Genomic DNA, 12,163 nt, shown 5'->3' with positions numbered 1-12,163 from the left:
TCTAAAGTATTTGGCTATAACAACAGTGTAATTTTAAATAAATCTGGAGAGTTTTCCTTGCCAAAATTAGGAACATTCTCCCTCCCCCCCCAACCCAAACCCATCCACACACTCTGCAAATATGCTGAACATGCCTATAGAAGTTATAAACACACATGTAGAGTAAATATTAATCAATATAATGGTAGAAGTTTAAAAAAAAAAAAAAAAAAAAAAAAAAAAAAAAAAAAAAAAAAAAGGAAACACACACACAGTGTGTCCTTTTCCTCTTACCTTGCTTAGATTCTGGCAATTGCTCATCCATATTTTTACCATCTGCTTTTTCTTCACTGCTAACTGATGTATCCATATGCTGAACTTTAGCTTTTGAACAGCTGTCATCTGCATTAGGATCTAGTAAACATGCTTGATATATAGCAAAACTGACATTTCTTCACAAAGGTTAAAAAAAAAATTTATAGGGGTTCTAAAAGTGCATTTGAAAAAATTTAACTAGTGGTGTTTCTCTGCATTATTAGTTCCAAACATTAAGAATAATTTCAAAAACATTATGTAACTGCATATATAATGGGAACTACAGATTAGTAAGAGAAGTTTTAAATATTTTACACCCTGGTATTGGTCAAATATATATATGAATTTCTTTCTGAAAAGATGTAAATACTAAAAACTTAGCAGAATGCTACATAGCCTTATGCAAAATTAGATACATTAACCAAAAGCTCACAGTGAATAAACCCCACTTTAATAAATTCAACTTGTTTCAAAACACCTTCCTAGATTCAAAATGGTTATCTTTTCTATTCAAAGCATGACACTGCTAATCTTGACAATTACAAAAATAATCTTCTCAGTAGTTTTATTGAGCTATTTTAAAAATATAGTTTACATATAAACTGCAGTAAAATGAAGCGTTTTAGTTTTAATTCAAATCTCTACTTCCATGCAACTGTGAGAATGTCCTGTTGCAATGTTTAGCCATTTCCTAAATAAGCATGCATTTGTACTGTCTGTCCATCTGGATGACATACAAGTATGACAGATTAAATATCGGAGAAATTTTACTGATACTACATTCCTACAGCTTTATGAGAACCAATGGCTGGTAAAACAGGAATAAGTTTTCTTTCACAGGTAAGAGCTGTGGCTGCACTTCAAGTATTCCACCTGTCTTTCTAGACTGCAAATTAAATGTACACATAGAGCTTCAACAACATGTCTGCTCCTTTTGCCCAGTTCACCAGAATGCAGATGAGTAGCCGACCCTGCAGGGACTACAGCCGATAATCAGATAAAAAGAAATTGTAAGTAAGGAATACTGGGAAGCAAAGAGGGCTTAGAAGTACCGGGGCTGGGATGGAAAGGAGGAGAGGAAATATAATAATATAATTACTGACCAAATCTTTCAATTTGCCCTTAAATTAAGCTGCCCTAGGTCAAAGGGGGTTTACTCAAGTTAGGAAAATTAAACTTACCTCCCACTGAGCACATACTTACATTCTTGCCATCTTCTCCTCATACTTGGAACATCCATAACAACCTAAAAATAAAGTCCACTTATGTTAACTATTCTGTGGATAAAATTATTACGTACTTCATTAAATACTTGTCTTTAAACAAAAGAAAAAGAGAGAGAGAGAGGGAGGGGGGAAGGGGGAGGGGGGAGGGAGGGGGGAGGGAGAGAACCAGTAGTGTCAAGCAGATAAATGTAACACCCTGATGGATATTCAAAAAGCCATTTACTTGAACACTTATCTATTGCAATGAAATATTTTTGCTAGAGCTAAGAAAATTAAGTAGATGCTTTCACTAAATATACCAGTTCAATTGGTAATGGGTTATGCACCGTCTATTTAAGAATTCATTAAATCAAGGATGGATTTGCTGTGGGAGCAATGAAGCTGTCCCTGAAAAAACAAAACAAAATATAGATGGAATTAATTATTTCTATATTCATGAATACAGAAATAATTAAGTAAAATATACAGTCTTGAGTCTATAGGAAATTTGAATTAGATAGCTAGGTCAACAAAGCAGTCAAATCAATAGTCACGTGTTTTCTTTGGAACAGAGTTTAAAAATAAAAGATATCCAGATCGATTGAAGTTGAGGATCTGAAATCTCTCCCCCCCCCCTTTTTTTTCTTACTACGGTAATATTTACATCATGTAGGATAGAGCAGAAATATGGCTTTGTTTCCCATAAATTTTTAACATATATTTAGACACATTTACTGAACAAATATTTATACACAATTTGATTTCCATACACAGGCTGAAAGAATATTAATCACATGTCATGTTGTAGATTTGCCTCCAAACACGAATAGCCCGTACGCAAACAAATCTCAGATTTAAGCACTTGTAACTTTGCTGAAAGCCAAGCCCTGCATAATTTAGCAAAGTTTTCGTCCTGTACACAAGTGATGCTTATCGATTCTTTTAACAGATGTCGAAACTAGAGGCTAAGGTAGAAGGATTTTGCCCTTCTACCCTTCTTTCCCCATTCTCCATTCGGCAGGGTTTAAAATTCAGGACGTGCTCTTCTACACGTCTCATCTTTAACGATCTCCACAAGTTGCAGCATACCAGGTTAATAAAAAAAGAATCATACTATTTTAAGCCTTAAGGAGCAAAGCATTCATTCACTCTGGAAGAAAGCCTTCATCTTCCTATATGCCCATACCTTTTTAATCAAAAAAGAATGGTATCAATAAAAGCTCTCATCCTTTAGCCCAATTGTGAAACTACAAGAAGAAACATGAATCTTTTTCAGATGGACAAATCCTAATGAGATTAAAGCCAAGTAATATTGTGAAAACCACTTTGAAACCAAGACACAGCCAGCACAAATTAAGTGCATTGACAAGAGACCTTGCCACCAAGGAACACTGCTTAACAAGCAGGCTGTTGACAGACACTTAAATTGATACAGAATACAACTTCAGTGTATAGCATAAAGAACACTAAGCACATGAGTCAAGTTGTCATAATCTGGTAAGGTTCACCGCAAGGAGAATTTGTGCCAATATCCTGGCCAGACACCGGTTGTAAACATTTCTAAACACTATTACAGTGAAATCATCAACAACAGAAAGCAATATGAAGATATTTCCACAAGAACATGCTTCTAAGGGTGCAGCTCCACAAGAATTTAAGCTCATAGTGCTCCTACAGTGCCATGACACTGTTGATAAAACCATGTTCACCTGTAAATTCCCACTCTTCCCTTTGTAATGGCAGGATTTCTATTTGGTTCCTCTGAATTGCCACAGGGTGCTAACAAAGCAGAAACTAATTAAGAAAAAGTCATAAAGGTATTTTCCTAGCAACAATGAAATAAGTATTTTCCACATGCATACATGCCCCAGCCAGAAATTTATTAAGCATTAATATAGGTATTTTGTATTTGTACACTCCAAACACCTATTTCTATAAACTCAGGTGACATGAATATTATTCCAAACAAGAAAAATACTTATGATTGAGTGACTAATGGAAAATGGTGTCCAGAGTAATCTTGGAAGAAAAATTAAAAATAAGACAAAAAGCATTTTTAGTGAAGGTGAAGAAAGCAAAATTTGTCTACCATCCCAAGTAGATCTCCCCATCATAAAAGCAATTACTTTTAGTTTATTTATAAATATGCAACTTCTGGAATTCTTAAAGAAATGTACCTTTATTTGTTTTCTTCCTTCTTTCTTCTCAACTGTTAATGCAACTTGCCTAATTTTTCTGTTCAGTTCAGAGCCTTTACCTTTAACTTCATCAGATTCTGCTATCTCAGGATAATGTTGTTTCTAGAAAATAAGGAAATGGATAATGTTGTTTCTAGAAAATAAAGAAATGCAAATCTTGGAAGTCACACTTTATCCTATGGCCCCCTTTTCAGACCTAGCAAAGCTAATAATCATGGGAGAAAAATCAACTTGTATATACAAGAAACAGAACTTGTTAAAATTTTTATGTATGGAATCACAGAATAATTGAACGGTCCAATTTGCTGCTCAAAGCTGAACTCCGATCCCAGTGCCCATGGCTTTGTCTGCTTGGGTCTTGAAAGCCTCCAAGGTCAGAAATTCCAGTCTGTCTGGGCAACCTGCCCCAATGCTTGACTGTCCTCACAGTGGAAAACTTTCTCTGTCAAGCAGGAACCTCTCCTCTTTCAATTTATGTTTCAATTTATCCTCTGCCATGCACCTCTGTACTCTGTCTTCTCAATAATCTCCTCTGAGGTATTGGAATACTGCTACTAGATCTCCCTGAAGCCTCTCTTCTCAAGGCTGAACAAACCCATTTCCCTCAGCCTCTCTTCACAGGGCAAGCGCTCCAGCCCCCTGATCATCTGGGCAGCTCTCCCTTGGACTTGTTAGATTTGATATGTTTCTTGTTTTGGGGAGCACAAAAGTGGACACACAATTCTAAATATGGTCTAACTAATATCAACTACAGAGGAATAATCATTTCCCTTGATCTATTGGCTACACTCCTTTTAATGCAGCCCAGTTTGCTCTTAGCCTTCATAACTGCTGGGGTGCACTACTTACTCATCTTCAGCTTGCTCTCCACCATGACCCCCAGCTCCTTTTCAGGAGAGCAAATTCCAGCCAGTTAGTCTCCTGCCTATCCTGCTGCAGCCAACCCAGGTGCAGTATTTAACAGTTGTCCTTGTTGAATTATTTTAAGAATAACAGACATGCAGTAAACAAGCATAAGATTCAGCACTGCTAGAAACAGAGTCCAAAGTAACCAAGAAATAAAAGAGCTACAGACATGAAAACCAGCAATACGAGTCTCACTCAGCATATCCAGCTGAATCGGCTGAACTTGACAGCTTACGACTTCAGCGTACATGGGATGACACCACCTCTGAGCAAATCTTTTATGAAAAATTATGAAATACTTTTCAAAGTACTGCTTTCTCCATTTTGTTAAAGCCCATCCTAAACAAATACATTCAGGTAAACATTCAAAAACTGGGCAGTGCCATTTCACCAAATACACTGAAAAAATAAACATTCAAAGCAAAATGTACTTAAACATTCATGGACCGAAAGGAACATTAAGAGTTTTGCAAACATTTAGAGTGGAAAACAGGCACAGAAGTTACATAGCTCGCCCAGCCACAAAACCGGGAATAAAACACTTGAGTTTTTTCCTGGACATAGACTCTGTCCAATACGTATCATGTTCCTTCAGACTAAAAGGGAACATAGCTATAAAGCATCTGCAACACAAAACAATTTTTTCATTGATCCAATTCTTTAAGATAATACAAAGTTTTGTTTTTGAAAAACCTATTTCTAGCCATTTTATGATTTTATTACTGGCATTTCTGGTCAACAAAAACAAAAGAAGCTGACAACTCAATGTCAGCAACAGACAGGCATACACATTACTGACGTGACAAATTTTAAATCCATTTAGAGTATAAACCAGGCTGCATGGCTGTAACACAAACAGCCATTTTCATAAAACCTTATATGAGAGCTTAAAAAAAAAAAAAATTTAATCAAAGAATGACTAGCACATTCTCTATTTAAACCATTACATCAGAAGAACACTTTTACTCTAAAAAAAAAACTTACCAGGTATGCCAGTCTATGCTTGGAGCCATAAACATGCATGAACATGTTACTCAGTCCTGTTTTACAGTGGCACAGTTGACATTCATAGAGAAAAGGGAAATTGTCTTTTGATCGATATTCAATTATATAATTAAGCCCTGTGTTTATTAAAAAAAAAAAAGTTAGGAAATTTGATGTTTATTGAAACGATCCATTTTATGTTTTGGCATCCAAGAAACAAATAATCAGTGCTAGTTACAAAACAGATATTAAAGTAAACTATTCTTATTACACACCAGACACATGAATCAAGATTCTCAAAAACATCAGTTATTTTAGCTTTTGGGTGTCTAGTGCTCCTAAGCACCAAAGTTATAAATATGAACTCCTCTAAGATGCCTCATGTTTACCACCCAGAACTTGGAACAATCAAAAAATCACTTTCAAAAATTATTAGCAATAATTCTGTCATACCTATTTAGAATAAAATGTGTTTTTACACATTCTAATACATGCCCATGTAGTCCACATCTCTCCTGCCCACTCCACTCTCCCCTCTCTCAACAGAATGGGCAATTTGAAAGGTCTGCAACTACATTACAAGTAATAGTAACGCTCGTTAAAGTCAAAGTCTCCCTCAAAGTCTGTAACTTTAGGTTGTTTCTAAGACCATGCTCTCAACATGTGGATATCAAAAATATTTAATGCTAAATCCAGTAATTTTTTCACTAAGATGAGTCATTTTTGTACCACTTTAAAAGATATTCAAGGTAAATTTAATAAGATTTTACTACACATTCTCTAATTTTACATTTAAAGAGTTACTCAATGGTCTACAAATGTATACATCGCACAAGCAAGCAATTATAGTATTAAAACCCCTCACCAAGTGCAGGTTCTGTATCTTTACATGTATTAAGCTGTTCTTCCAAGGTCCGTCCATGAAACCCCTCTGGCTCAGTTTGCACTGTAAATAGAAGCAATTTTTTCTTTTTAAAATAATCCCACATCATCCAGCTATCAGTCTTCATAGTCTCGAGTCAGGTCACAAGAAAAAATTCAAAAAAATGAAGTGAAAAACTTTGAAGTAGACGAGGCATGCTAAGAAGTTCAGATTCAACTGGATCCCTGCTCATATAGGGCCCCATATCACAAGTTAAGTCAGTTATTGTGAAGCATTATCCCCAAAATCTGACTTTCACTCTTTTTATAGCATTTTGTTTGCAAGTATTGTTCCAAGTATTATTATAAAATATTACTACAGATGGAAAATACAATGAAAAGAAATGAATTCCCAATGATCTGTAAGGTATAAACATCACTTGTAACACTATATGTAGAAAGATTTATTTCCACCTTTTATTAAAAAAATTATTACTTTTTTGTTTTAATACTTTAAACATTCTTACCATAATCAGGAAGTTTTACAGGTGCATTTACTTGCTCCCCTAAGCCACTTGCAGTTTTAACTAACAACAAAAAAAAAAAAAAAAGTGAAAATAAAATTTTAAGAACAAAACTGATTTGGCATGAGAATAGATGTTTTTAAAACATTCTTTGAGCTTCTATTGAGATAAGTAAGTTATGTTTAGTTTTCAATGTACTGTGAGATTTTTTTGGCAAGAAATGGACCAAGAACATTTACATCCAACAAAAACAAATCTATTTAATGTCGGCCAATTCAGCGAAGCACAGAGGAAGACTAACCAAGCCACAACTTACCTTACAACATGGGTTTAAACAAATATCACACTACTAAATCATTAAATAGTGGCTTAAATTGTGAGTAATTTTGGCTGTAATTTAATTTATATAGAAAACAACCTGTTACAAGGGAAAAATCTCACTGATTGATCACAATGCAAATACCTTTCATTCTATAATGAACAAAGCTTCCTTTCATAAATTTTGGAGCTACTTTAAGTCAATACATCACAACAATTCAGTTAAACCCCCCAAACTGAACATGCTTAAATTGCTGGCCCACATGCTGTCTGCCAGGGCACTTAATAACCCTTCTGTCTTTTTCAGGAGCTCAGCAGCTGTCCCTTCTCCAATCAAATATTTCTTCTGTCTGCACATGATGTGAGAGGGCTGGGGCTGCAGACCCTCAAGAAAGGCAGGGGACAGAGATGACCACATGACATGTTCTGCAGGGGGGAGGGGGGGTGTCTGTGTTTGGGAGTGCCTGCCAAACACACAAAGGAAGCAAGCTGCTATTCCTTAGAAAGGGTGTTAACACATTAATGCACTATAGGACAACAAAAAGAACAGGAAAAAGCTCAGCATTCTACCACCAAAAAAACACCTACAGTGCATGAAACAATGCTGCTTAAGGGCAAACCTGGAAAGCAACCTGCATTTTTTGTCTCCTAAGCACCTTCCTGCCACCAAAAGCTGATCCTGATATTCTCCTGTTGAAAGTGATCTATTACAAAACAACCGATATTGGTAAGAAATAGAGCCTGAGATTCACAATAAATGCTAAATAGATGATGGTAGTAGGAATGATTTAAGCTAGTCAACTGCATCAGAAAGAGTCTCAAAAGTTTTGATTACAGTCTTCATGAAAGCTCTTTTGGATTATTTAAGTTACAAACTAGATCGTCTTTACGACAAGCAAAGGTCCCAGCTCATTCCTGTAAATTCTATGATTGTTCATACTTGCTGCTTCACCACCAAACTTCTGAAATGACCTTAACAAAAAATGAGAGTAAAGAGAGTAAAAGGAAAAGAAATTCAAGCATTACAAAGATAAAAAGACTATAATAGCACGGAGCATATTCTAGTCACTAAAACTCTGACGTAACAACTCAAAAAAGGACATGATGAGTGTCTACTAATTTACCTGTAAACGTTTCAGGGTATCCAGGCTAGTAATATTTAATCTATTTGTGTTTTGCTTTATAGTCATTATTTACAGGACATAATACCTCAGACTCGCTAGGTGCAATGCCTATGCATACCTGGACCACAACTTTCAAACTGTATTTCAAGATGTATTTCAAAAAATACATTTTTGGTGCATTGTGAAACAAAAGTAGGAGAACAATGATGAAAATGGTTATGTCTTCACTTTATTGGCACTAAATCAGTTCTTATAGACCTGGGGAAATTTTAATGATTTATTAAACCTACTAAAAATACTTTGTTTTAGCTAACAAAGAAATTTTTAATAAGCTCTTTCTAAAGTCAAATATAAAGTACCTACAGTAAACATTTCTACATACTTTCAGAAGAATCTATTTTAGCGTATTTTAAAACTTGAAGGCTTCGAAGGTCTTGAATTCTTTGAGGCCTCTCAAAACTTTAATGTAGGTGATCATTAGTATTGTAGCTAGTATATCTTAAACAAACTTTGCATGCTCCTTACACACATTACTGTTTGATTTCTGTAGGATTATATAGTTACATCATTAAAGAACATAGGACAGGTCTTAAAGTATAATTCTGAGAAGGTCATTTATTTTTTTTATTTCATAAACATCTAAATTGAAGCAAGGGAGAAAGGCACAGAGTAGGAAGTAAAAATTTTTGCACTTACCAATGCCATGAGCTTTCAGTGCTTCTTCAACCTTATTTACCAAGTCATCACACACACACACACACACACACACACACACACACACACCCCCAAGGAGGGGGGAGAGAGAAGGAGGGAGGAAAGACACTTAATACTCAAAGGTAACAATGCAAAGGCTTAACTATTAATCAAATTAATTAGACTAACAGTAACACCTGAATAGATAACTACATTAAACAGAAAAATATATACAAGACTTTTCCCCTAAATTACCTATTATTTAAATCTCATTCTGCATTTATCAAACAGCCATAAATTCTGAAGCAAGAATTCTGTCCTTAGTAATTCAGAATACAAGACACAAGGCTGCAACAACTTTTTCTGACAGTACTAGTGTACAAAACTAAGTTCTATTTTATTGTAATAAACATAGTAAAGTGACAAAACTAGCTAAACATCTGAAATTGCACATTTTGAAAAACTACATAAAAATAGATTCTACATCCACCGGTCTGTTGCTAAATAAATCTATAAAATCTGACAAAAGGCAAGTTCAAAAACTGATCTTACTGTCTTGTGCTTGAATCCAAGGAAGTGAGTCTGCAAGTTTAATGCAGAAGCACACCAGATTTTGCAGATCTAGAATAAAAAGAAAAGAAATATTTCTAGCATAGCATGCAAACAGCAAGAATACCGCTGATATCAAAATAAATCTCTTACCTAAATGTCAGTTTATATAAATTCTATTAAAGTACTATTCCTCTAAAAACAAGCGATTAGGAGCCTGCCCCACTCACAAGCATACAGTTTTCCAATCACAGCCGGTTTATGGCTGGGCCAATTCAGAACAGGAGCAGAAGAAATCAGGTCTAAGTTCATGTGAATGAACAAATGCAGGCCAGAATTCTTCTCTTCCCCTAAAAATCTAAGATGTCTAAAAACAACAACAAACCTGAAAACCACAGTATTTAGGTTTTTTGCCATCAGGAGCTGCAATTTAATCTTCCTCTTTAAGAAAAAAAAAGCCTTTATTTAGAAACATACTATTTTTAAGATTATTTTCATTATTAAAAGCTGGTTCCTGACACACACATACACACGTCAAACATGACAAAGACAGCAGACTGTGTTTGACTCCAGTATTACTTCAGGAAAGAGAAAGACAAACAAACTGATATAAAGTGAAATGAGTTAGTAGGTATCTTTGTCCTTGCACAGTGCATGAAACATCCACGTAAGTGCTCTAATAATAAAAAATTTCTGGTCTTAATGCATCTTCCCATTATCTCCAGCAGAGAAGCAGTAAAGTAATTCAAGCCTTAGAAGAGCAAAGTCAGCTTTAGATTCTTAAATTCTTTCAAAAGCTTTCAATGCATCTGTTGCATATACAGCACTAACTTCTTAACACCCAGTTCCCTACATTCCTATGACTTTTTTGCATTCCTGCTCCCTGCATCCTTTTAGAAGAATGGTTCTGTCTTCTCCATGTCCATTGAGCTTGCATAAAGTGGTCTTTATCTGGGACTAAAACAAGCTTGACAGATATGTGCACATACAAGGACAATAACAGCACCCCCAAAATATATTTTTAGGGAGAAGTGAAAACATAACTCTTTATATGCACTTTTAAAAATCTGCAATATACAAAACTAGAATATGATCAAGGTGCTAAGGCAGAAAGGCTTCCCAACTGTGCAAGTCCTATTCAAAAAAGGTTACATGGCAAGAGCTTCATCCTCCTACCACACCCTAACCATGTATTTCTGGCTTACACATTCTTCTTTCAAGTGCCAGACTATAAACTACAACTCCACAAGACAGTCACGTCCTTTACACTGTACTTCAATATGGAACCTGTGTCCAAGATTCCCATATCCCCCAATACAGCACCAGAGTTTTCAGTCTCTAGTACCAGCATTCCTATCCACCAATTAGTGGCAACACCACAAACATGCAGAACCTGAAGCAGCAGTTTAATACAGCTGAAGGCAGTAAAGAGCAGGAGGTTCCTCCCTTTGCTTTCAGCAAAATGGCTCCATGGTAAAGGAAAGCCATGTAAAAGCACATGCTCTAGGATGCAAGATTGCACCACAGCCCTCACTCTTACATGATACTGGAGGCCTGCTAAATCCAGGAATACAAGACGACTGAGTCTAGCAGTAGCCAAAGAGCTGAACAGAATCCCAAACCCCACTGACCATTCTAATACGGATTCTACTAGCTCAAATAAGTTAGTATCTGTGTTTTGGCAGTATATCAGCACTCTGAAAAACAAGAGGCACCTCAGAAAACCTAAAAAACAAGGAGGCACACAGAATCTTTTCCTTCTTGCCTTATATCTAGTTAAAAAAATGTGAAAATATCTTTTTATGTGAACCTCTAATGGACTACAAAGGAAGAAGTTAGATCACAGCATATACTTCAGCATTCTTATTTGTCCCTGCTCAAATAACGATGCTCAGCAGGTAGATGCACAGGCTTGCCTCTAACAGGATATTGCCCTGGAGAAACTAAAGGAAAGGAATGAATATTAAGATTATACATAAAATGTTATATAAATAAAGTTATACATTGGGATGGGAACAACTGTCATGGCCTCTTACAAGGTAGCTCACATAGCATTAACAGCTATAACCTATAACTAAAAAACTATGCATGTTAACAAGTTTTGTATTTGCAGAACACCAGCAAGAGACTTTACAGTTATGTGTTACTTAGGATTCTGAAGTTCACTAACTGTAGCAGCCTCTGCAGATACTGCCTCTCATGGTGTCAGGAAATAGGGCAACTATTGAATTTTTAAGTTCACAGGGATCTCACAAAATAATTAATATACGGAAGTTACACCAAAAAAAGAGAGAGCACAAAGGCAACACTGTTGCAAGAATGTTCTGCAATAAGGTCTACTAGACAGATGAAAATTGATGTAGGTTAAAAATGGAGATATTCTAAAACTAAGATGATAAGTAAGCCACCAAACCAACACAGTCACAAGTTGATTTAAACATAGCTATAGTTTTCACTGGTTTTCAGCAAGGAGCAGAGTCAGTACAATAACTGAAGTTGCCCTTGTT

At 35.6% G+C, this 12,163-nt stretch overlaps 1 protein-coding gene across 4 annotated transcripts in view; it reads right to left on the bottom strand.

The window, feature by feature from the left end:
* Nucleotides 1-12,163, bottom strand: part of LOC112989253 (uncharacterized) — a 177,713-nt gene that overhangs the window by 163,529 nt on the left and 2,021 nt on the right. For 3 of the 4 annotated variants that reach the window (XM_064506778.1, XM_064506781.1, XM_064506779.1), the window contains exons 3-10: nucleotides 9,660-9,728; nucleotides 9,111-9,141; nucleotides 6,976-7,035; nucleotides 6,453-6,533; nucleotides 5,588-5,724; nucleotides 3,677-3,799; nucleotides 1,498-1,540; nucleotides 274-393 (exon numbers count right to left, since the gene is read on the bottom strand). In XM_064506778.1, the coding sequence (XP_064362848.1) occupies nucleotides 274-393; nucleotides 1,498-1,540; nucleotides 3,677-3,799; nucleotides 5,588-5,724; nucleotides 6,453-6,533; nucleotides 6,976-7,035; nucleotides 9,111-9,141; nucleotides 9,660-9,728 (664 nt within the window). The remainder of the gene's footprint in view (nucleotides 1-273; nucleotides 394-1,497; nucleotides 1,541-3,676; nucleotides 3,800-5,587; nucleotides 5,725-6,452; nucleotides 6,534-6,975; nucleotides 7,036-9,110; nucleotides 9,142-9,659; nucleotides 9,729-12,163) is intronic. The other variant, XM_064506780.1, reaches the window with a different exon arrangement.

The sequence above is a fragment of the Dromaius novaehollandiae genome, chromosome 2 (assembly GCF_036370855.1).
Source record: "Dromaius novaehollandiae isolate bDroNov1 chromosome 2, bDroNov1.hap1, whole genome shotgun sequence".
Taxonomy (NCBI): domain Eukaryota; kingdom Metazoa; phylum Chordata; class Aves; order Casuariiformes; family Dromaiidae; genus Dromaius; species Dromaius novaehollandiae.
Note: the sequence above shows the minus strand (reverse complement) of the source record. Positions and strands in the feature narration are given on the sequence as shown.